Here is a 26,202-nt window from a genome sequence, read left to right as displayed (position 1 = left end):
CTTCCTAGCTGTGTGACACTGAGCAAGTCCCTTAACCACCACTGCCTAGCCCTTACAGCTCTTTTGCCTTAGTACCAACACACAGTATTGATTCTAAGACAGAAGGTAAGGTTTTTGTTTGTTTGTTTGTTTTTTAAAGGAAGATCATTCCAGATATGAGCGACAGTCAAATGAAAATGCTTGTCTTGAGATGAGTATCTTGAGGAACAGCAAAGAAGGCATGTATCACTGGGTCACTGGAAAGCAGAGTATGTGGGGAAGAGGGGAGAACTCTAAGATGACTAGAAAGGAGTGTGTTTGTTTATGAAGGGCTTTGAATACCAAACAGAAGATTTTATTTTTGATGGTTGTCATAGGGAACTACTGGAGTTTATTGGGTGGGGGGAGGCCCCTAAAGGTGACATGGTCAGAGTGCTTGAGAAAGATCACTTTGACAGCTTTGAATTGAGGATGATAAGATGCTTAGATTGTGAGTGGAGGATGGACTGGAGTAGAGAGAGACTTGAGACAGTCAGACCAACAGCAAGTTTTTGTAATAATCTAGGCATGAAGTGATGAGGGCTTGCACCAAGGTGGTGACAGTGTTGGAGGAAAGAAGGGGGGCATATTTTGAGGGTAAAATTGAGAGACTTATAGGGGTGAAAATAAGGATGACATCTAGATTTCAAATTGGGGGGTTGAGAAAATGGTGGTATCACAACAATAATAAGGAAGTTTGGAAGGGGGTAGGAAAGGAAAGAATGAGTTTAGTTTTGGAAATGTTGAAATTAAGATGTCTGCAGGACTTTCAGTTCAAGATGTCTAATAGGAAGGTAGAGATAAAAGATTAAAGGTCAGCAGGGAGTTTAGGACTAGATAAGTTGATCTGAATACTGAATTCGTAGCATAGTGTAAACCTTAAAATTTCTTAGACTTATAAATGTTGGAAATTTCACCATTGGGAAATTTCATGCTTGTAGGGAATTTCATACTGATAGTGGGAACTCTATTGGAATGTGAACCCCATTGGCAAGGGAGGTTCCTCCTCCTCCCTTCTTAAGATTACTTTAGGACAGAAACCTTTTGCTGAACAATGGAAAGGGCTGCAGCATAGATCAAAATTTAATTATTCCAATCTCCACCCTACTCAGGGTAACAGGATTTAGGAAGGGCTGCAGCAAAGGATCAAGATTTAATTATTTGAGAATATGACCTTCAACAGACATGTGCAAAGCCACAGACCTCTGGGCGGTCCTGGGTTAAGGTAGAGCCACCATTGGCACAGGGAAGACATGGACAGTGATTGGTAGATGTGAGAACTGAGGGGAGGGAACTTGGATGGTGTCCTTAAAGATAGTGGGGTCTGAGGACTAGAGGGTGGTTGGTTGGAGAGGTTGTGCTCTGAGAAGCTTGCTCTGAAGGAAGCTGGAGGTGGAGGCCCCTGAGACTGTTTCTCCATTTTGGTCACGTGAGTGATAGGGACTGATCTCTTTTCTTTGCCTCAACTATCTAAGGGCTTGGGCCTTTTGGCCCAGCCTAAACAGAAGGGGTATTTAAGCCCTATTCCCTTCTCTCCCCTTTCTCTCTCTCTCTCTCTATCTCTAATACCTTTCTTCCTCCTGTTTGTAATTAAACTCCATAAAAGGTTGACTGCTGACTTGAGTTTTCATTTAGGAATTACATAGCTGAATTCCTTGGCGACCTTAAATTAATATATATCAGTCTTTTAAAGTGATTTCCTTGTCACAATAGAGATAATAATTGAATTCACAAGACCTGATGAGATCATCAAATAAAATAGTGCTCTAGAGGGAGAAGAGAAGAGAGCCCTAACCAAGCCTTTGTGGAATACATATCCACGATTAGCAGGCATTAACTGGATGAAGATTCAGCAAAAGAAATGGAAAAGGACACAGATGACCAAGCTGGGGAAAGGAAGAGAGTGTAGCTTGTGCTAGTGTAGTCATAGGAGAGAACTGAGGAGTCAAGGTCAAAAGGGAATGTGACTAGATGGTAACAGAAAAGGGAATTTCAGAATTTATGAATGAAAGGTGTTCATTTGTGGATGATGACCGTTTTTGTGTGTGGTAAGGTGTTATAGACGAGTAAATCATGGGAACTGAGGAAGTTGAGACTGGGATATCTAAGGGAAACTCAGTATATATATTGAAGCCCCCTAGTATGACAGCAAGAGCTTCGAGAATTTGAAAGATTCTTGAACCAGGTACTGAATTGATTGAGATATAGGAATGTCCTGGAGGTCTGAGGACAACAGCTGTCAGAATTTTGATTAGGTGGATGAATCAAGTGGATTTCTAAGAAGAAAAGGTTCTTCTTAGACTCATGGTGGTAGAGGAGAGAACTTGGAAGTGTCAAGTATTACAAACTCCTCCACTAGAACCAGTGAGAGAATGGGGGCAAAATGACTGAAAGGGAGGTCCGGGAGGCTGTCATCCGGAGGGAGCCAAATCTCAATAACCAGATGGAAGGAGTGAGAAAGGAAATGATTTAAGGTGAAAGGAAGCTCTTAGTGTGGGGGCTTTAGTTGCACGTTCTCCCTATTATCATATCTCAAAACTATCCTGTCTCATGACAATAATATCGTACCTCAAAACACCAAAACGAAGGGTGAGGCTCATGATCCGGGCAACCACCTTTCAGTTGAACACAATCATTCAGGTATAGCTCCTGACTCAGGTCGGAGAATCAACCCAGGGCAACACCTATTACCCCTTCTCCTCCCAACGACCTGTTTCCTTTGTAATTCCGGGGTCCCTGGTCCCAATCAAAAGGACTGTTCTCAAGGCGTCCCCCCACCCCCCGCGTCCCTCACCCCTACCCCAACCCTGGCATTCAGTTTTCTACCCTATAGAAGGCCCTCAGCGTCAACAGGCTTCCATGGAGACAGGGAGAGGGATACACTAGTGCAGTGGAGGTCAGTACAATAGAAGAGGTGTCCCTAAGTACCCTGTCAGACGTGGCTTACTTACTCCTAGCTACAGCAACACCTTTACAGCCAGCCTTTAAGAACCATACCTCCGCCACACTAGTGCCCGTCTTTGCGCTCTCCCATAGAGCATGCGCGCGGGTCTTGGACGCCCTGGTTTTTCAGGGTATGGGGGTGGGGGGTGAGCGCGGGGAGGAGGTCTTGGAACTGAGAGGGTGTACGCGCGGGCACTGCCGCCCGCTCTTGGCCTCAGTTGTCCTCAGCCAATCAGGGGACAAGAAAGGAGAGGGAGCTATTATGACCTGAGAGGTGGGATAGTCTGACAGAGGGGGATGAAGGCGGGGTGTAGGAGGGAAATGGGCGTCCCTCACTACCTCAGAGCGCGCGCGATGGACCTGCCGGAAGGGGGGGCTACCGCCACCGCCCCTGTCCCTGCCGCCGCGGCCGCCGGCGCCGCGCGCTCTCGATCCTGGGCGCGCGCGCCTGGTCGAGGGAGGGTCCGGGAAACGATCCTTGCATGCCCTCTGTAACAAGGCCGCCCTCCCCCTTTCCCTTCCGGTTCCGAAGCTGGTTGTCGGTTGAACCCGGTGTATGTGTGGTAACAACATGTCGGCGCCGCTCCCTGCCATAGTCCCTGCAGCTAGGAAGGCAACTGCAGCAGTAAGCGTCTGGGGGGCGGGGAGGAGGGATAGGGGAGAAGTGGGGGGAGTGAGGTGTGCGGCGCCAGGGCGGCGGCGAGGAATTGGGAGCTACCGATCCGGGGTCCCATCCTTGGCCAGGTCTTGGGGAGACGCTTCTCCTGGGGCGCCCCGGCCGCCGGACTCGGCCCCTTCGGACGGAGGCTGGCTCCAACCCCTGGTGTCTTCTGCATTGCGGAGGCAGGAGGGACTCGGCCCCCCCCCCCCCCCCCTTCCAACTAGCTTTGCTGCCCCATCCACCCCGCTCTTATTTTCTCGGGTTCTCTAGGCGTGGGTGGCGGGGAAAGGGATTTTATTGATTTCTCATTTAATTGAACTCCCGTGGGCTTCTTCGAGTGGACTCTGGAGTGCAGTTTGTTCCCAGAACAAAGTCTCCCTCCCCTCTCCTCTGAGATTTCACCAAAGTTCCGGGTAATAGCTGTCCCACCTTGTCCCCAAAGGATAAATCAGCCCTCATTCAGGCTCTTCTTTCTCAACAAATCAAGAGTAATCTGGAAAGGAAATGCACTGAGTGAGACGAAGGAGCGCCGATTTGGCGAATGCTATCTTTCTGAGAGTTTAAAACGCAACTTGCCTTGAAGAAAGAAAGCCCCATAAGGAATGTGTGGAGGAAAATTCTGCAGTTTAATGCAGAGGTCTTGTGACTCTGATAACTGTGGTTAATATTTTATGTATGTATCTAGGTTGATATGGAAGCCAGAGATTTTTCTCCGAATAATAGGGTGGTGGTGTTTTTTTTTTATTGTGGGAGGATTTATCGCAGTTTACAAACATAAATTAATTCTTAGTACTCCAGGGAATGAAGTAGACAGGAAGTATTAAGGGCATTTTAGAATGAGGCCCATGGAGCTTAATTAATTTGCTGAAGATAATACAGAAAATTTTCACGGGAGCTGGGAATAGGATTTGCAAGTCCTGGTTTTTTATTCTAATCTTTAAAACAAAAAGAAAATGTGTTGTAACGATTCTTTGTAGTTTATTTAGGTGGTGCTTAATTTTAATTTTTGCTGTTTTGGTCTAGGTTATTTTTCTTCATGGATTAGGAGACACGGGGTAAGTACTAAGGAATTAAATAATGAATGTATAGGAAGTCTCAATATTCAGTGATTGTGATATCATATAGAATTTGTTGCAGACCTTTTAAATGAGTAAAATAACACAAAAATATTTCTTTGAAGCTGTTGGTGGTGGAGTGGATAGTGCTGAACCTGGAATCAGCGAGACCAGTTCAAATGTGGCCCCAGACACTAACTAGATGTGTGACCCTGTCACTTAAACTATGTTTGCCTGAGTTTCCTCACCCCTGAAATGAAGAGAATAATGGCACCTATCTGGGGTTCTGAGGATAAAATGGGATAGAGTTTGTAAAGCTCTTTGCACTGTGCTTGGAACATTGAAAGCATTTAATAAATGCTTATTTCCTTCCTGTCCCTTTCCTTTGTTAGTAATCATTCAATTCAGCAAACATTCATTAAATCCTTGAGGTAAAAGCACATAGGAGCCGTTCAGACACTTGTCTCCAGAAGTTTGTAATTTAGTGTAAAGAAGGGGCAAGCACATAAAATAAGCCATGGAGAAGAGGGATGGAAGTACAGGATAAAAGTTCTATTAGAAATTTGATTAGGGAGCAATCCCTTGAAAGAAAGCATTATTGAGATTTGAAGGAAGAGACATTAAAGGATTGGTGGTGGTAGTTTCGTGCCTTTTGCTTGCATGAGAACTTGTGCTTAGAAGAAAAAAGGACAGAAGCTAGTCCAGTTAGGCTGGAATGTAGTTTATGTAAAGGGAAGATGAGATAAGACTGAACCAGATTGAGGAATGTCTTAAATGCTAAAATCAGGAGTTCATTAGGAAAATGGGAAAGCTTCTTAACATTTCTAGTAGAGAAGTGGCATGGTGTTGATACATTTAACAAGGTTACTAAGGTTATTTTAGTGTGTATGGTGAAAGGGAAAGACTTAGAGGTAAGGAGACCAACTAGGAGACAATAAAAATTTTAAGTGAAAGTTGAGAGCATTAACTACAGTGGTTACAGTGGGTAGGGAGAAAGGGGGCTGAACATGTGAGTTCACAAAGGTCGAAAGGAATGAATTTGCAACTAACTGGATCTTTAGGATGAGAGAGATAGAAAAGGGTAAGATGAATCTAAGGTTACCAACTGAGTAAGCATGAAAGTGCCATTAAAAGAAATGGGGGGAGAGGAGAATGTGGCCAGATAGTAGTTTACTTTTAGACATTTGAGGTACCTGTGGGAAATCCATGTAGAAATATATAGCAGCTAGTTGGAAATGGGGGGTATTCAAATTCTGGGGAAGAGGTTGGGATTTGGGAGTCATCTCTACCAGAGGTGGTGATTAAAACCAGGATAATAATTTATAAACTCAATAAAAAGAAGTGTAAAAGATATACAAGTAGGGGCCTAGGATAGAACCTTGGTGATATTTCTATACATAAAAAGCAGGATAAAGAGTAGTCAGAAAAAAACCTTGAGACTACAGTGTCATGGAAGCCAAGGGAAGAGAGTATTAAAAAAGGAGAGGGGTGGTTTACTGTTAGTACTTCAGACAGATTAAGAGACTAGAAAAGAGTCTCTTGGATTTCATGATACAAGGTTATAAGTGACTTCTAAGATAATTTTTTCAGTAGACAGATATGGAGAGAAGACAGGTTGGAGCATTTATTCTCCAGCTGCATGTTTAACTTTTCATTCTTTTTTTCTATGAGGCATTCAGACTTTGAAAAAATTATTTTCCTGAAAGGAAAGACTTTCGAAGTAGTATTTAGAAGAAAAGGCAGCTCTGATCCTGCATAGTTGAATTTCTGAGCAGATAAGAATGAAGGTAGTTACTATAATGGTATGGGTTGAAGAAGATAAAGGTTAGTAGGTTTGGAGAAGGAAAGGTTAGAGACTATGTGTGACCCAGGATGATCTAGAGATATTAGAAATAATGTTCTGATCTCAGGAAACAAAGTAAATAGGGTTGTTTCGTTTTAAAGAGTAGGAGAGGCAAACTCCAAATGTTATAAAGCTTTAACATTATTGAGACAAAATTTCAGAGGTAGGAAGGATAAGACTACCTGTGTATTGTAGTACAATCTTATTTTACAAATCAGGAAACACTATGAAAATAACTTACTTGAGGCCCACACAATCCATTGAGTCTTAACTAACTACTACTTTTGTCATTATTTGGATTTTCTGTTGTTGCTTAATTTATAACAGGTAGCAGTTATGCATAACCATTAACAATTGCAGAAGAATTAACATTATTTTATTAGATCCTTCTTACATCAGCTCTGTGGAAATATGTGATTATTATATCCATTTTACAGATGAGGAAACTGAGGCTGTGAGAGGTTAAGAGCTAGTACATGGAACCACATGAAGAATAAACCAAGGATAAGACTAACAAAATTGCAATTATAGAACAAAACCATAGAAGAAGAAAAAATTAATAAAATTTGAAACAAAACAACTCCTTAATCTTAATAATTAATAACTAAAGTGAATGGATTGAACTTTGTAACCTTTAAGGACCTTTCCAGGTTGAAAAACTTGAGAGTTTCCAAATATTTTGATGTAGCTACCAGAGTTAGGATTTACATAACCTTTAAATTTTCCTTTGCTTTGTTTTAGTAAAAGGGCTGCCAGCTTTCTCCCAGGAGCCAAGGTACTGTTGTGAAAGTGACAGGCTGCTTTTGCCAGAGAAGACCTCATGAAAAAAACTAGCATAACTAAACTTCTATAATCAAAACCACAGGGTTTTTTTTTTTAAACCCTTACCTTCCATCTTAGAATCAGTACTGTGTATTGGTTCCAAGGCAGAAGAGTGGTAAGGGCTAGGCAATGGGGGTTAATTGACTTTCCCAGGGCTACACAGTGAAGAAGTGTCTGAGACCAGATTTTGAATCTAGGACCTCCCATCTCTAGGCTTGGCTCTCAATCCACTGAGCCACCCAGCTGCCCCTGAAACCACAGGGGTTTTAAAAAATGGAAGAAATTTGTGATGAAAGAACAAGATTTGGTAACTAATCAGATTTGTTGGATAAAGGGGGAGAGTCAAAGATGATTCCAAGGTTATAGTCCGAGGTAAGGATGATGGTGTTATTAATAGAACTAGGGGGAATTCAAATTTTTAGACCTTATGCATTGCTTTAAAGCAACTTTAAGACCAATCTTAGTGAACAGGAGAAGCAAGAACCCCTTCTAAACTGCTAACAATTGATTGAACAAGATTTAGTTAGTGGCATATACAAGTTGGAAAAATAAGATTAGTTTACCTTTGGATAAAACTAGTTTGTTTCAGTGTCATGTGGTAAGACAGGATCCTGCCAACCCCCTTTCTTTGCTATTACTAGAGCAAAGCAGAGGGCAGAGGAAAGTGTATGTAGCCAGATACTGAAAAGGAAATAGTGAACTGTTAGTGTTTTTTTTTAAGTCTCTCACTAATTCTATAATCTAAATATAACCTAGTGATTTTGGAAGAGGCATCAGGTGTTCAAATTAGAAAAGGCCAGGCCCAGCAATTTTGTTAAGTCTGAAACAAAATATTCATGTTGACTTAATATACTATAACTTCATTTATTAGACTAAGTGGTACTGGTGGACCTATTCTTGCTTATATTTAATGTAAGATTTTAGGGAATTCATAGTTTAAAATGTTAAATATATGTAGTATATCTTATTATATCAAATCTTTAAAATGAGGCATATTTTTAAAGATAACAATTAACTTCACATGGACTTTATATGTACCTGATTATTCGTACATGTAAAAAGGAGGATAATTATAGCACTCTACCTTCCAAGGTTATTTTGAGAATGAAATTAGATAATTGAAAGGCGCTTTGAAAACTTTAAAGTGCTGTATAAAATACTATTATTATTAAGCCTAGAGACATTTTCAGAAACTAAAGCTTATCCATGGAATCGATTAGAATTAAATCTTAACAAAAATCCTAGTATCATCACAGTCTGTTATCAATAAAGCAAACTTTTCTGGAGGTCATAAGAGACCAGGCTTAGTTGATGGTAATGCTAAATAAAAATAATACTAGCCAGCATTTGTATAGTTCTGTAAGGTTTGAACATAACTTTACAAATGTCTTGTTTTATCTTATAATGACCCTGGGAGTTATATGTAATCCTCACTTTTTATAGATGAGGAAACTTAAGGTTTAGGTAAACATGTTAAGTGACTTGCCCAGGGACAAAGGGGAAGTGTGTATGAGCTGGGATTTGCATTTGGGTCTTAACTCTGAATCTAGACTGCTCCCTAATAATACACATATAGTTAATGCTGTACCAGCTCTTGTTTATTTTGTTTATTTTGAAAAAAAAATATTTTCCAAGCTAAATCTTCAGTACTGTGCCAGATACACAATTTCTATTTTCAGGAGTTATGCAATGTGTTATGAATGGTGAAATTGTTAGTTATGTTTGATCAGCAGGGTAAGGCAAAATATTTGAAGGAAAAAGGCAGCAGATAGTTCAGTATTTAAGTATAGTAATTAAAGTACAGTTAACTGAGCTAAAAAAATTAACTCATTTAGAATATTTTTCCATGGTTCCATGATTCATGCATAATCTTTCCAACTCCTTTTCCCTTTCCTCCTCCTGGAGCTAACAAGCAATTCCACTGGGTTGTACATGTATCATTGTTTAAAACCTACTTAACATATTATTCATATTTGCAGTAAAGTGCTCATTTAAAGCCAAAACCCCAATCATATCCCTATTGAACTATGTGATCAACCATATGTTTTTCTTCTTCGTATCTATTCCCACAGTTCAAATGTTGAATGTAGATTTGAATCTCATAAATTCCTCTGGATTGTCCTGGATAATTGCATTGCTGCTAGTAGAGAAGTTTGTTACATTTGATTATGCCAAAATGTTTCATTTTCTGTATATAATGTTCTCCTGGTTCTGCTTCTTTTGCTCTGCATCAATTTGTGGAGGTCTTTCCTGGAGTTCACATAGAAATCCTCCAGTTCATCTTTCTTTTCAGCATAATAATATTCCATCACCATTAGATTCCACAATTTATTCAGCTATTCCCCAATTGAGGGACACTCCCTCATTTTCCAGTTTTTTGCCACTACAAAGAGCATGGCTATAAATATTTTTGTACAACCGTTGTTTTTTTTTTAATCTCTTTGGGGCACAAACCCAGCAGTAGTATTGCTGGATCAAAGGCAGGCATTCTTTTAAAACCCTTTAGGCATAATTCCAAATTGCCTTTCAGAATGTTTGAATCAATTGACAAATCTACCAGCATTAATGTCCTAATTTTGCCACATTCCCTCCAACATTTATTACTTTCCTTTGCTGTCATATTGGCCAGTCTGCTAGAGGTGAAGTATCTCAGTTGTTGTTGTTTTTTATTTATTTTTTTAATTTGGTCAATTTCAAACATTATTCTTTGGTTACAAAAATCATATTCTATTCTTCCCTCCCCTCCCCTCCCCCTTCCCATAACAACGTGTAATTCCACTGGGTATTACTTGTGTCCTTGATCAGAACCCATTTAAGTGTTGTTGGTGTTTGCACTAGGATGTTCATTTAGAGTCTACATCCCCAATCATATCCCCCTCGACCCATGTAATCAAGTAGTTTTTCTTCTGTGTTTTTACTCCCACGGTTTCTCCTCTGAATGTGGATAGCGTTCTTTCTCATAGATCCCTCCAAGTTGTTCAGGATCACTGCATTGCCACTAATAGAGAAGTCCATTACATTCGGTTGTACCACAGTGTATCAGTCTCTTGTGTACAGTGTTCTCCTGGTTCTGCTCCTCTCACTCTGCATCACTTCCTGGAGGTCGTTCCAGTTCACATGGAATTCCTCCACTTTATTATTCCTTTGAGCACAATAGTATTCCATCACCAACATATACCACAATTTGTTCAGCCATTCCCCAATTGAAGAGCATCCCTCCATTTTCCAGTTTTTGGCCACCACAAAGAGCGCAGCTATGAATATTCTTGTACAAGTCTTTTTCCTTTTTATCTCTTTGGGGTATAAGCCCAGCAGTGCTGTGGCTGGATCAAAGGGCAGACAGTCTTTTATGGCCCTTTGGGCATAGTTCCAGATTTCCCTCCAGAATGGTTGGATCAGTTCAGAACTCCACCAGCAATGAATTAATGTCCTGACTTTGCCACATCCCCTCCAGCATTCATTACTTTCCGTTGCTGTCCTGTTAGCCAATCTGCTAGGTGTGAGGTGATATGTCAGAGTTGTTTTGATTTGCATCTCTGATTATAAGAGATTTAGAACACTTTTTCATGTGCTTATTAATAGTTTTGGTTTCTGTGACTGAAAATTGCCTATTCATGTCCTTTGCCCATTTATCAATTGGAGAATGGCTTGATTTTTTTGTACAATTGATTTAGCACTTTGTAAATTTGAGTAATTAGACCTTTGTCAGAGTTTTTTGTTATGAAGATTGTTTCCCAATTTGTTACTTCCCTTCTAATTTTGGTTACATTGGTTTTGTTTGTACAAAACCTTTGTAATTTGATATAATCAAAATTATTTATTGTACATTTTGTGATTTTTTTTCTAAGTCTTGCTTGGTTTTAAAATCTTTCCTTTCCCAAAGGTCTGACATGTATACTATTACCTAATTTACTTATAGTTTCCTTCTTTATGTTCAAGTCATTCACCCATTCTGAGTTTATCTTGGTGTAGGGTGTGAGATGTTGATCCAAACCTAATCTCTCCCACACCATCTTCCAATTTCCCCAGCAGTTTTTATCAAATAGTAGATTTTTGTCCCAAAAGCTGGGACATATCATAGACTCTCTTGCTAGGTCACTTACTCCAAGTCTATTCCACTGATCCTCCTTTCTGTCTCTTAGCCAGTACCATATTGTTTTGATGACCACTGCTTTATTGTATAGTTTGAGATTTGGTACTGCAAGGCCACCTTCCTTCAAATTTTTTTTCGAGTTGTTTTGACTTGCATTTCTCTAATCAGGAGGGATTTAGGACACTTATTTTATGTGATTATTGATAGTGGTGATATCTTCATCTGAAAATTGCCTATTCATATCCCTTGACCATTTATTGATTGGAGAATGACTTGATTTTTTTGTACATTTGACTTAACTGAGATGTTTTAAGGAATAGTTTGTTACAGATAATTGAATATTCTGATTCATTTGGAGCTTACCAGATAAAACTTTATTTTAACCCATTTTGTTGCAAATATTTCTGTAAAGTATTAGTTACTATAGTTTGTATAATACCACAAAGTATTAGTTATATCGTAGTTAATATAAATGACCCTTCTGTGCTTTTGAAGATGAATACTTGTATGAAGCTATAGAATGAGAAGAATTAGGAGTTTTTACTTGATATCTACTGACACTGTGCTCTCTTCCATAGCATATGCACTTGAGATTGACTAAATACTCAAAGTGAATTCATTTTCTTAATGTTTCTTTTTCCTAGAAGGGAAGTGAGATAAAATTTTTGGATAGCAAGGAACCTTTTTTTTGTTTGTTTGTTTGGGTTTCAGTGTTTTAAATATCCTGCATTTCTATATTAAGCAGTTACTAAGAGCCATAAGTGAACCATGTTTTGCCTATATGGTTGACATGCTATATTTAGACATTCAGAATGAGAAGCCAAGTACCATTTAATTAAATCTTGCAGACAACTCATGCTAAATTCAGAGCTTGTAGTTAATATTAACTTGTTTATGGTCCATGGGTAGCATAGTATAGTAGAAAGAAGACTGGATTTATAATCTGAGGATCTGAGTTGAACCCCTTCTCTATATTACTATCTCTGGGAACTTGATTAAATTGTATTACCTAGGCCTATTTCCTCATCTGTAAAATGAGGAGTTTGGAGTGGATGATCTCTTAAGATTTATTGTAACTCAGAATCTTATGATCATAACATTAATGTTTGTTATTGTGACTAGAGTCTAGAAAGATTTGCTATCTGATATGTAACATTTGAGTTACTGTTATATAACATTTTTTGTGTTATTTTGATGCAGTAGAGTTCTTAAGTTGACTTTAGATTGCTTCCACATTTATAATATGTGAAGACAGAGCTATAGAATTGACCTCCCCCCCAATGATTAAGGTGATATAGTTGACCACAGGAATCAAAAATTTGACTAAATTTTTTTTAGTTTAAGTTGGTGGTACATATTTACATTGCAACTTTTTCAAATGAATGATAACTGTTAGGAGAAGTGTTAGGGTTTCTTATGAAGACTTAACAGAAGATACTGAGATGATTCAAAGACTAACTTTTTAGACTTTTGTTTGGGTTTAATAAGAGGCGTTTCCTATTAGTAATTTGGTAATGAGAAACTATATCTTAATGTACATCTTCAGAGTTCATTTGAGATATCAAAGTAGGTTTAAGTTGCCCATGTTTAATAATAATATTGCATTGGGGTGAAGGGCAAGAGAAAAAGAAAGGAATATTTTTATATAGTACCTAATATGTGTGAGGCACTGTGTTAAGTATTTTTAACAGATATCTCTCATTTGATCCTCACATCAACCTTCAAAGTAGATCCTATTATTGTCCTCATTTTACATTTGAGGAAACAAAGACAAACAGATTTAAGTGATTTGCTCAGATTTATACAGCTAGTAAGTATCTGAAGATACATTTGAACTCAAGTCTTCATGATTGCAGGCCCAGGAATCTATTCCCTATTGCCATCAGCTAGCTCTATAAGAATATGCTAGAATACTTTTAATCAGGGCTAGAGGAAATTTAGGTCGGTAGAGAATATTTTGTTAGTATTAAAAGTTGTACATACAATAGAGAAGAAAGTTTAAGAATTACTTAGATAATACAAATAGGTTTAATTTTCAACTGAAATAATACTTAAGTTCAACTAGTATACTATAATTGTATCTAGCATTTAATATTGGGCTTTAAAGATTACAAAGCATATACTTTACATATTATCTGATTTGATCTTTGCAACAACACAATGAAGTGGTTATTATCATCATCTCCATTTTATAGATGAGGAAACAGGTCAGGAGAGGTTAAAAGACTTAGCACTGTCACACAGTAAATGTCTGAACTCATGTTTTCTTGATTCCAAGTCTAGCACTTTCTTGGACTTTGACATTTAGCTGCATAATAATTTTAGAACATTTAAAAAATAGCCAAACTTTCTTCATATCCTTAGAGTGAACCATCTAAAAGATCCTGTGCTATTTCTGGATAAGTTGGTGATTCTGGTGTCTCTTCTGATCTGTAAAATACATGAATTAGAATCTTAAGAGTTGAAGGGATTTCACAGCCCATCTAGCTCTGCCTGAAAAAGAATTCCCTTTGGGGAATTTTATAACTGGTTATCTGACCTTTACTTGAAGATCTCCAGTAAAGGGAAAGTTTCATTTTTGGATAGCTATGATTGTTAGCACATTTTTCTTTAAGCCTAAATTAGCCTCTTTGCAATTTCTGCCCACTTTTCCTGGTTCTGCTTTCCATAATCAAGCAAAATAAGTCACATCTGTCTTCAGTGTTACAGTCCATCAAATACTTGAAGACATTTATTTTGATTCTCCTGTCTCCTTTTTTCCAGGCTAAAGGTCCCCTGTTCTTTCAGCTTCCTCTCATCTTAAAGCCTTTTCCTATATTATGGTTTTGTTCTTCAGATTATCAATTCATTCCTAAAATATGATGCCCAGATGATATAAAGTTCCAGTTCTTTAACTCTGTTAATTTCATTTTGGATAAAATTTGGAGCAAGACAAAAATTCTGACTTGAAACCTCTTATTTCTAACTCTTTGGAGTTTTGGAGTTTTAAATTGAAGTTTGACTTCAATTTAAAAATTTTTCTGCTGAAGAGCTGTTAGCTTATACAAAAAAGAACAAGTGCTTTTATGGAAGGAAATCTGTGAAAGGGAAACACATGGTTGATGGTTAAAAATGGGAACAGTAGTTAAAATAAATTGGGCATAATCAGATTAGGATAGGAGGTCAGAAAGGAGTGAAAGATATAAATGGATTTGGGGTCTGTTTATATGAGTAATATGTTTATGAGAAATTCATCTTCTTAACCATGTGATGGAATATTGGTAAATATTTTAATTGACTAGTCATTGAGAAAGAAAAGAGTTTACATTTAGAGATAAAAGAAAAAATAGATATATTCATCAACCAATATGTTTTTCTTTTTTAATATTGTGCCTCTTCTCTCAATCTTTCGAATTAGCACAGTGCTAATAGTTTATTATAATTTAACAAATGCTCTATCTTTGTTGAACTCTTTGTAGTGAAACAATTAGTCATGGTGAAATTTAGTTTCTGTAATTTACTACTATTTTTATGTGATTTTTTTCCCCCCATATTTTTTTTTCCTGAAATACTTTTTCCTTTCTTGAAAATTATTGAACTGAAAGTAGCTTAAACTTGGAAATATTACAGTGCTGTTAGATATTTTATGACACTATAATCTTGCTTTGTAACAGAGGTTATACTTTTAATAGTACTACTGCAACAAATGAAGATTATAGGTGAAACAGAAAATATGATAATTTGGAAGGAAAACGATAGAATTTTTAACATTGATTTTTCCTTTTCTCTAGTATGGACAGAGACATGCACCCATGTGCGTGCATACACACACACACATACACACATTCTCTTTTCATTCTTCTATTCCCATCCCTGGTAACACAATAGCCCACTAACCTGACCAGAATTGTGTCTTACCTACATATTTAGTCTTTTACTTCTTTGCCAGAAGATGGCATGGCTCCTTTGGAATTATGGTTAATCATTGCATTGATCACAATTCTTGGATAGTTATTCACTTTTATAGTGGTGGTGTGGTTATAGTATAAATTGCTCTGGTTCTGCTCATTTCACTCCACATCAATTGATGTAAGTTTTTCAAGATAGCTCTGAGAACCATACCTTTCATTATTTCTCATGACATAGTTGTGTCCTTTATATTCATAATTTGTTCAACTATTTTCCAGTAGTTTGGCACCTTCTTAATTTCTAGTTCTTTGCCACTACAAAGAAGTAGTGGTATCACTGGATCAAAGGATCTGCACAATTTAGTAATTTTTTTGGAAAAGTTTCCAATTGCTTTCCAAATTTTCTTTTGCTTGTGACTATATTCAGTTGTTTCTCTTCATTATCAGTAAATTAATAAAAAATAAACATAATGTTTAAAGGTTTGTAAAATGTTCTGCAAATATTATCTATTCTGTTCAACACATTTTGAAAATCACTAATGTGCTTTGAAATGAAACTCATTGGGTTTCTCAGGGACTAGATAAGAGGTGAATAATGAGTAATTTATCAGTGGTGTAACTAAAGATGGTGGCATTAAAGTAGATATTCAGTTTGGATATGGGTGAGTATAAACATGAAGGATTGAGAAGAGATGAATGCCTTTTAAGGTGAAAGATGAAACTGAAGTAAATAATGTATAGTGATGTTGAAAGGGTAAGGGATGAGTTTAGAAAGTCTGTATTTCTTCAAATGGTGGAGCTCTAAGATAACCTTGAAGTCCTGACTATAGCAAAAGAATTAATTTGGGACTTCCACTATACATAGTATGCCAAGAAACACCTCAGTGTTTGTTAGCTTTGGTTGTGTAGTTAGAAAAATAAATAGGTCAGATTCTTGCTTTGTGTAAATACCATGTTAAATTAAAAAAAACCCAACAAACCCTTACCTTCCATCTTAGAGTCAATACTATATATTTGTTCTAAGGCAGAAGAGTGATAAGGGCTAGGCAGTGCCAGGGTTACACAGAGCTAGTAAGTGTCTTGAGGTCAGAGTTGAACCCGGGACCTTCCATCTCCTGGCCTGGCTCTCTATTCAATGAAGTACCTAGGTATCCCTCACTTTAACTTTTAAGGAAACATTCTTGCTTTATTTATTTAGTAAAACATGTTTATAGAATACCTGTTATATTCATTATATGGTGATTTTAATGAAACCTTTAGGACACTTCTAAAATGCTATTTATAAGACTTGGAGACCAATAGTTTGACCATGACATACTTGTATTTGCCACTTGAAATTGTACCTACAAACTTTTTATAGTATATTAAGTAAAATGAATAACTCATAATTCAGAGATCCAAAGCATATCAACTAACATTTATCAGGTGTCTAATATGTGTCAGATATTATGCTAAACTATGGGGATACAAAGAAAGACAACAGTCCCTAGCCTTGGAGCCCAAATCACAGAATTTCAGTGAAACAAGATCTACCAAGTCGTGTAGTTTAACCCATAATTTAAAAAGGATCCTTTGTGTAGGCAGGACAGCTATTCACCTTTACTCAAGAGGCCTCTTCTGAGAAGAAACTAGTCTCCTAAAATAGCCCATTCAACTTTCTGATGACTTTGAGTAGTTAGGAACTTTCCCCTGCCATTAATCCCCAAATGTTTCTCTTTGCAGCTTCTTCTGGGGACAAGTAGAGATGAAGTTTCATTCCTTTTCCACATGATAACCTTTCAAATTCAATTAGCACAGCTTTCCTGTTTTCCCTAAGATCCAAGTCTTTTCTCTTTCAGACTCGATATCCAAAAACTCAAAGACCATGTAGTGAAAATGAAAACCCTTATAATTTCATATATCATTTTAAAAGCTTTTTATGAAACCTTGAATATCTGCCATTCAGAATCATTATGTAAGAGTTGATCTAGATAAGCTGAGGATTTTTACCCTTTAAATAGTTTTCTTAACCTTTTTTGTATCAGATTGTTTTGTCAGTCGGTAAAACCTATAGATCTCTAATCAGAATAATTTTAAAAAATTTCAGACAGAAGTTAGTGAAAATTTTATTTTTTTCTATCCAAGTTCTTGGACATTCTGAAATTTATCCATGTATTTATTGCCTCAGGTTAAGAATTACTACTTTAGTAGCAACTAGGTGACTGATGCAAAGAGAATCAGACCTGGATACACAAGGTCCTAGGCTCAAATCTGGTCTCAATACTTCATAGTTTTGTAATACTAGAGTCACTTAATCCCAATTGCCTTGCCCTTACCACCACTCTTCTCCCCTGGAAACAGGTACTTACTATTGATTCTAAAACAGAAGGTAAGGTTTAAAAAAAAAAAGAGAGAATCACTATAAATTTACAGTTTGTCCAGGAGAGGTAAGGAGTAGAGGATGTTCTTTTAAATACAAAGGAGAAAGGGGTAGCAAAGTGGTTGACAGAATGCCAGGCCTGAAGACAAGAGAATCATAGATTCAAAATGACTTTAGATACTTTGTGAATTCTGGGCAAGGTTACCCCCCCCCCCCCCCATTGCCTAGCCATTACTACTCTTCTGCCTTAGAACCAATACTTAGTATTGATTCTAAGACAGAAGGTAGGGGTTTAGAAAACAGAGAGAAGGGTTTTTATCTGAATTATGTAAAATACTGTTAAATGAATTGTACTCAGGTTTTCCCTTGATAGAGAGAGATCACATGAGGTGAAATATTTATAGTGAGAGAATATTAGATTTGGCAAGTTAAACTCTTTGAGCCTCATTTTTCTAAAATGAGTAATAATTTTTTTTTCTTAACCCTTATTTAAGTAGGTTACTGAGAGTGAAATATTCTTCTGCATCCTTTAGGTTGCCCTCTGCTGTTCTAGCTTTAACTATAAACTTCTATGCCTGGCTCTTTATAATCTGGTTCCAACCTACCTTGCCAGTCTTCTTTTATATTATTCCCTTTTATGAACTTTACCACCTAGCCAGACTATAATAATAATTATTCCCTAAGATCACATTGACTTATTTTGAGTTCTTGCATTTGCACAAAATTATCTTCCATGCTTGGAAAATACTTTTTCTTCATTTCTTCTTTTCAGAGTCTTATGTTTCACTAATTTCAAGAAACCAGGTTTTGACTCACTCCTCCCAGTAATGCTAATGATATTTTTCCTAAAGTTACCTTGTATTAAAAGTTGTATTTCCTAGTTAGAATATAATCTCTTTGGAGATTGTTACATTTTTGTTTTGTCTTTCTAATGCATAGCATGATGCTGTACATGTAAATTTTTGTTTGAATGGAATTGAATTGAATCTATGTGAATATGTTTTGGGAAATGGTAAAGCTGTAAGAATGTAAGGCATTGTACATAATGATGTTTTGTATGCTATAATCCTCTTAAAGTGTTCTATTGCTTTACCAAAAAAAAAAAAAGACTCATAGTGTATAATCCTTTTGGTGATAGGCATTGTGATGCAGGGATTAAGAGATGCCTTTAGTCAGAAAGACTTGAGATGGTGTTTCCCCTGACTGACAAAGTTGGCTAGGTAACTGTACAAGTCATTTAACTTCTCCATGAGCCAAGCATCTTTATGACTAGAAACAACACTGGTTTCCTCATTGGGAGTTCCACTTCTCAATAGAGTTATATAAATTTGGGTAAACAAAATCTTTATAATTCTTACAGTAGCGAACTTGTTTTTAAAGCTGAAAATTTATTTTAGTTTTGAAAGTTTTTTTAAGTTAAAAGTATATTTTGAAAGCTTTTTTAAAAGAATAAACACTTGTTCTTAAGACTTTTTAAAAGTATTGTTCTTGACATTTAACATAAAACATTGTTTATCAAATGGCTTTCAAATAATTTAAAATTTTCTCCATTAGGCATGGTTGGGCAGAAGCTTTTGCAGGTATCAGAAGTTCACACGTCAAATATATTTGTCCTCATGCGTAAGTATTTTTATTTAAGGTTTTTTTTTGTTAATAAGTATGGGAAAGTTTGGAATTGTTTGACCAGGGAAAAAAAAACCCAAATCTAGAGCGTTTTCTCTATCATTACCCTGAGACTTCAGATTCATCTCAGTGCCAGAATCAAAGGTTGAACTGTGATGAAAGTGGTACTTTTCCAAAAATATATTTTGAAGCAGTATTTTATATCTCTTAATATCTTTATAAAGTTTTATTATTGAGAGAATGTTTTGAAAACTGAAATGATACTGCTTTCTTAATATGAATTGAAAAACCCTCATTAGATTGGAAAAAAAAGTCAGCAGTGACCTCTGGCTCACAATTGAGAATTCATTAGTAATACTATCTAGATTGTAAGTTTCATGCTGGCAGGGAGAGTGTAATAATTATCTTTATATCTTTTCCTCCTGTTGGCATTTTAGGATTGAATATGCAGAAGTTAAAAGATATCCCCAACTCTTTTTTTTTTAACCCTTACTTTCCATCTTAGAATCAATGCTGTTTATTAGTTCCAAGGCAGAGGAGTGGTAAGAGGTAGGAAAATGAGGGTAAAGTGACTTGCTTAGGGTCACACAGATGGAAATTGTCTGAGACCAGATTTGAGCCCAGGACCTCCAGTAGTGTCTAGGTCTGACTCTGCTGAGCCACCCTACTTGCCCTTACAGTTCTTCTTGACCTGATTTACAAAGTTAAGTTTCTTACAATAAAAGTGTATCTATAAAAGATTATTGTAAGGATCATCTACATATTTAAAATAATCCAACCAAAGAATTTATACATTTCCATAGTGTCTCAATATAATTAGATTTGAAATGTACAAGAAAGAAAACCTGATCATCTGACTATTTGGAAGAAAGGCAAATTTGAATTTCTAAATCAAAAGAGGTAGCATGGTATAGAGGAAAGTTTAAAGATAGAGGAACTGGGTTCAAATTCTAGCTCTTTAATTTACTGCTTGTGTGATCCTGTGTAGTCATTTCACCAAATCTTGGCTTCCTCATGTATAGATTACATAGATTCCTTTTAGCTCTCCATCTATACCCCTATTAATTTTTGTGATTTTTATTTCATTGAAATATATATAGTAATTATTAGGGTGTTAACATATTTTTGCTTAGTATAAGTCCTTAGTACAAGTCCTCTTTATTAGCCTTCAGGATTTGCTGTAGAAAATAAAGAAGAATGATTTGCAGCTATTGAATCATTGTAAGCTGCATGAAAATTTATTCTGAACTATATTAAACACTTCCTATAATTGTTTACATTTTTATTACATTAGGCAAACTATAAATTTAGTTTATCTTTCATTTGAATTATCTCAGATTTAGGATTAATGGAGATGGAATCAATCAACTTTTAACTATATTTTGTGTATATTTAAAAGATATTTGTTGAGTGAAGGATGCTTTGTTCATTAATTGGTTTCTATGGTAATCCTAGTTCTTAGAGATATCTAAAAATAAAAATTCCCTCACATTTCTGCTAAAATAATTTCCCTTTTTACAAGACATTTTATTAATATTTAGTGATGGTGCTTATGCAGTTTTGAGCCTTTTTTGAAACAGGTATACTTTTAAAGCCAAGATTCTCAACTTTGTGTCATGGATCCATTTGCAGTCTTGTGAGACTTATAACCTCAGAATAATGTTTTTAACCTCAGAATAGTCAGAAAATAAAGTTCATTAGTTCACACGTGTAATAGATTCCTTGAATCCTATCTCTGGAGCTTCAGGTTATGTATCTTTGTGATAGAGCAATACCATTCAAGAGGTTTTGAGCACTGTGATTAAATGAACAAGTGAAAAAATTTTATTAAACACTGAGTGCCATGCGGGGTACAAAGTAGTGATCTTAATATTGTATCCTTAGTATCTTACTGCTTTTGTAATCAGATACTGTGCCATGAATGAGAATCCAGAATCTTTTTGTTTAGTAATTTGACACAGATTTCCTGTTGTGTTGAAGAACTTTTCTATACTTTTTAGAATTAATGGTTTCTTATTCTATACTAACAAATGTTGATACTGTTTACAAATTAAACTTTTATTGTTCATTTGATCATTTTATTTTATTTTTCAATTCAGTAATAGCCTCTACCTCATTAAAAAACAACCCTTGTAAATAAGCCTAATCAAGCAAAACAGATTCTCACATTGTCTATGCCCCCAAATATATATCTCATTTGTCGTCTTGAATTAATTACTTCTCTTTTAAAAAGAGTAGCATTGGTTTATCATCACTTATTTGGAATCATAGTTGTTCATTGCAATACTCAGAGTTTTAAGTCTTTCAAAGTTGTTTATCTTTACAATGTTATCATTTACTGAATTATTATCCTTATTCTGTTTTATTTCATTTTTCATCAGTTCATACAAACTTTCCTAGATTTCTTTAGAATTCATTTTTTAAAGCATTATTACAACTAGTGTACAAATAGACTTTGCCAAAAAGTATTATTTGAAAAAAGAAAAAAAGAGTGTGGGGGCAGCTGGTTAGCTCAGTGGATTGAAAGCCAGGCCTAGAGATGGGAAGTCCTAGGTTCAAATCTGGCCTCATATACTTCTCAGCTGTGTGACCCTGGGCAAGTTACTTAACCCCCATTGCCTAGCCCATACCATACTTCTGCCTTGGAACCAATATTTGATATTGATTCTAAGGTGGAAGGTAAGGGTTAAAAAAAAAGAAAGAAAAAAAGAGTGTTATAGTTCTTTCCTATAATCACAACAGTTAGGGAGGCTGAGGCTGATGAGATCAGATCTCATCTCTGTGGTAGCACCTTCTGCCTATTGAGTGTTCACAAAAAGTTTAAGCATTAATGTGGTGATTAGTGTTTAAGGGAGGGGGTGGGGGAGACCAGGTTTTCTAAGGAGAGGAGAACCAACTCAGGTTGTTTGCTCCTGTATTGATCAGTAGTCAATAGTAGGATCTGGAACCTGTGACACCCCCCACCCCCACCCCCGTTCCAACCTAGCAGACCTGGAAAGATCCAACCTTCAAAAAAAAAAATTTTTTTTTAAAGTGCCTTTCAGAAGTATCAGAGAAAATGTAAATTAATAATTATGTTTCTTATTGTACAGAATAGACATTAAGTAATTCGTTATAATTGATAAAAATTCATAGTTCTTGCTTTAATATTGAAATTCCTGTTCTAATGATTTATTTTTTCTTCTTCCTTTCCCCACCCCCCATTAAAGACCAGTCATGCCTGTTACCTTGAATATGAAAATGGCTATGCCTTCTTGGTAAGTATATTATTTAATGATAACCTTGGCTTATTATTTAGATAGCATGACATAGTGGACTGGCAACTTGATGACCTGAATTCAAGTTCCACCTCCTATAACCTATTACTGGCTGTATGACCTTGACCTTACACTATGGATAGAATTATAAGATGGGGCAAAAAGAATATGTAGGGAATGTTCTATCAGAAGAATTGATGGATGGCTTTGTTTTGAATAGTTATCTATATAAAATTTTTTTCAATTCTTTAATATAAATTTGGAAAGTTTTATGCTTTGGACTCAAACTTAAGAAGTAGTATCAAAATAGCTCCAGAAATAGATAGCTGAGTGCAGTGCCATGGAAATTGTTTTAATTATAAGTTACAACATAGATTGAATACTTATAAGAAACAGTATTGGAAATTCTGGTTGGGTGTTGTGCTATTTGAGTATAGTTAAAGAAGAAATAAGAGCAGCTAGGTGGCTCAGTGAAAGCTGGGCCCAGAGATGGGAAGGCCTTAGTTCAAGTCTGTCTTCAGACATACTTCTTAGTTATGTGTCCCTGGGCAAGTCACTTAACCCCCATTGCTTAGCCCTTGCCTTTCTTCTGTCTTGGAGCAAATACACAGGACTGATATTAAGACAGAAGGTAAGAGTTTATCTTTTTTTAAAGTGGAAATGGTTGACTACTTGTTAAGTACAAGTTAAGCTTGAAAGATATGGGAATGATGAGGTTTAAAAGTAGATTTTCCTGAGGATCACACATCTGTAACCTAAGAAAAGATGAACAGACCTAGGTAGTTCATCTGGTGACTTGGGGAAGGAGGAAGCTATTCAACCTAGAACTATGAACACCAAGCACTATTGCAGTGACCATCATTTTATTTTATGTTTCTATTCTGCCTGTGGTAGTCACTAATTTGTCTTGCAAATTTAAGTGGATTTTCTTGTTGGAAAATGGTAATAGAATTGAAAAGAAGAAAATGAAGGGGCTTGAGGAATATCACTATCTGTTCTGACTTAGAAAAGAGGAAGAATTCTTTGAGAAGAAAAAATTCATAAAAGAAACCAGAAATTAAAAGTTCCTGAGGGAATAAAAATGTCTTGATTTTTTTTTAGCTATTCTCTCCAATCATTGCGTACTTATTTTGTTTCTTAAACTTTTTGTTAAAACAAATAAAACTGATTTTTATATATATGTGGGGTTTTTCTTATCAGTAGCCTTCATGGATTTCAGAAATGGAATTTTATGGTAAAAGAACAGTGTGGCAATTTGTTTTGCATAATTCCAGATTGTTTTCCAGAGCTATTGAACCAATTCAAAATGCCACCACAGGTAGTTCCATCTTTGCTAGTGTGATATGTTTGAGGTGAATTTCTTAAGGGTTAATTTGTATTCATCTGATAGGGATTTTGAACATTTTTGAGAGTTTGTATTTTTTCTCTTGAAAACTACCATTTGCCTGAGAAATGGCTCTCACATGTATACATGTATGTACGTATATAAATGCTTGTACTAGATTTTTGTATATTCAGATGACATATTGTGATGTTTAGTACTGAAATATTTTTTGTTCTTAATATCTCCTTCTGATTTTACTTGGATTTGTTATGTAGAAGCTTTTTAACTTTATATTGTAATACCTGTTTTGACCAGGTAGTTGTAGGACACACTGGAGTCTCAAAAAAGTCTCAAAGTCAGGACAGAAAATTTCTAGTACATTTTGATTCAAGGACTAAAGGGACTGTGACTGTGTTTGAGAGCTCAGTCACCCTTTCTTTAGGGAGAGCGGAAACATCGTAAGCTATAAGAATTGAGCAAGGGCACTTTGAGGAGAACATGAGATCTTGCAGCATTGTGCTAGGATGTTTTTGCTGACCTTTTAATGCCACTGAGAGAGTGTGTGCAGAGCCAAAATATTGTAGGGAAACACAGAAATGTCATTTATTCTAGCCATAATATTCAAGGAATTTCAGTTGTTGTAAGGAGTTAGGTTAGAATCATGCTATCTCATTTTATTACATTATTAGGACTGATAACCAAGACTGAGTTTAAGTCCAACAGAATGAGGCAAGATGCTATACCTATTGTTCTGTAGATAGACCCTATTGAATTCCACACTCTCAACCGTTATTGACATTATCCTTCTACCCTCTTGTGGGCAGATGAATCTTTTACCAGTCCTTATTGCTTAGTTGTCTGTTTTCTTTCTACTTGCTTTAAATAATTCAGTTTTTTGTTAAGACTGCTTTGTTATTAGTGTACTCATTTGAGTATGGGTGAGTCTTCTAGGATTTAAATACTGCTAAGACAGATGGGGAGTGGGGATAGAGAGAGACAGAGGCAGGGAGGGATTTTTTGAAGTACTCCCAGCTTGGAGACTTGAAACTAGATAGGAAAGAGCATTTATTGATCCATAACATAACTCCCTCAAAGGGGAGAAAGATCAAGTGAGTTGCAACCAGAAGAAATTCAAACACAACTGAGTGTTATAGGAATACCTGTGGTAGAAGTATGGTGGTTAGCTCTGATGGCGATCTATTGATTTAGGTACTAGTCTCTTTCCCCACTTCAGTTTATTAAATGTCTACTATTGTTCCAGTGGATATACAGTGACAAAAGTAAAATAGCCCCTGAGCTCCAAGAGTTAACAAATATGGAAATAAGAGAAAACAATATATAGAAAGATAATATTTTTGGTGGAGGGAGAGAGCAAGGATATACTAGCAGCTAGGTGATCAAAGGCTTCATATAGAAGTTGGTGATTGCTGACCCTTGAAAGTAAGTGTTTTAGAGACAGAGGTGAGAAAGAGTTTGTGTTTTGTGCATGCCATGGGTATAACCATTGCAAAATCATCATGGAGATCGAAGAGTAAGGAGGTTAATTTGGCTACATTCCAATGTACTTATTCAATTTAGGGCCAGGTCATGAAATGTCAGAGGAAGCCATTGGAGTTAAAATTGGGGAATAATATGGTTGAACCTGTTTTTTAAGAAACTCAGAGGAGAATCTTGAGTTGCAAAGATCATTTGTAAATCTATTGTACTAGTCTAGGCTTTGGATACTTAAAGCCTGAACTGGGTTGTAGTCATGTAAGTAGAAATAAAAGGTACAATGTCAAACTTAAAAATCCATTTAACTGGAAGGATTGTAGTGTCCATAAATTTTTCTCTACATATAATTGTGAAATAACATAACCTTATAGTCTCTTTAATTTTTCCTTATAGATTATTTAGTCTTTTAGGATTTATTTTGGTATTTGACACTTCTGTATAGACACTATTGCAGTAAAATGTCCTATCCATACATTAAAATTATTCCGGATCCCTAGAAGATAACATAAATAACACTATTGAGCAACTCTCTAATACTAGTTACCAGCTGAGTCGTAGAGCTAGGAGATACATACTTGCCAATCACCTCAAACATATCACACTAGCAAAGATGGCCACTACCTGTGGTGGCATTGTGAATTGGTTCAATAGCTCTGGAAAACAATCAAGACAGAGTCCAGGTCAAAGAGGATGGAGGAATCATCTGAGTATTCTTGTTTGACATTGTGCTGTTCCCATATAGCCCTAGAACTCTGCAAATTCTCTTGAAAGAGATTTGTAATCACTCAAAGAAATTTAACCTGACCACCTCCAGAAGAAAGAT

General features: G+C 36.4%; 1 protein-coding gene across 2 annotated transcripts in view; it reads left to right on the top strand.

The window, feature by feature from the left end:
• Positions 1-3,207: 3,207 nt before the first annotated feature.
• LYPLA1 (lysophospholipase 1) overlaps positions 3,208-26,202 on the top strand; it is a 49,072-nt gene continuing 26,077 nt past the window's right edge. The window contains exons 1-4 of one of the 2 annotated variants that reach the window (XM_001368621.5): positions 3,208-3,586; positions 4,646-4,677; positions 19,236-19,301; positions 22,514-22,561. In XM_001368621.5, the coding sequence (XP_001368658.1) occupies positions 3,518-3,586; positions 4,646-4,677; positions 19,236-19,301; positions 22,514-22,561 (215 nt within the window). In that variant the 5' untranslated portion in view covers positions 3,208-3,517. The remainder of the gene's footprint in view (positions 3,587-4,645; positions 4,678-19,235; positions 19,302-22,513; positions 22,562-26,202) is intronic. The other variant, XM_056823921.1, reaches the window with a different exon arrangement.

The sequence above is a fragment of the Monodelphis domestica genome, chromosome 3, assembly GCF_027887165.1.
Source record: "Monodelphis domestica isolate mMonDom1 chromosome 3, mMonDom1.pri, whole genome shotgun sequence".
In the NCBI taxonomy this organism is placed as follows: Eukaryota; Metazoa; Chordata; class Mammalia; order Didelphimorphia; family Didelphidae; genus Monodelphis; species Monodelphis domestica.
This window is presented reverse-complemented; position numbering and strand designations above follow the sequence as displayed.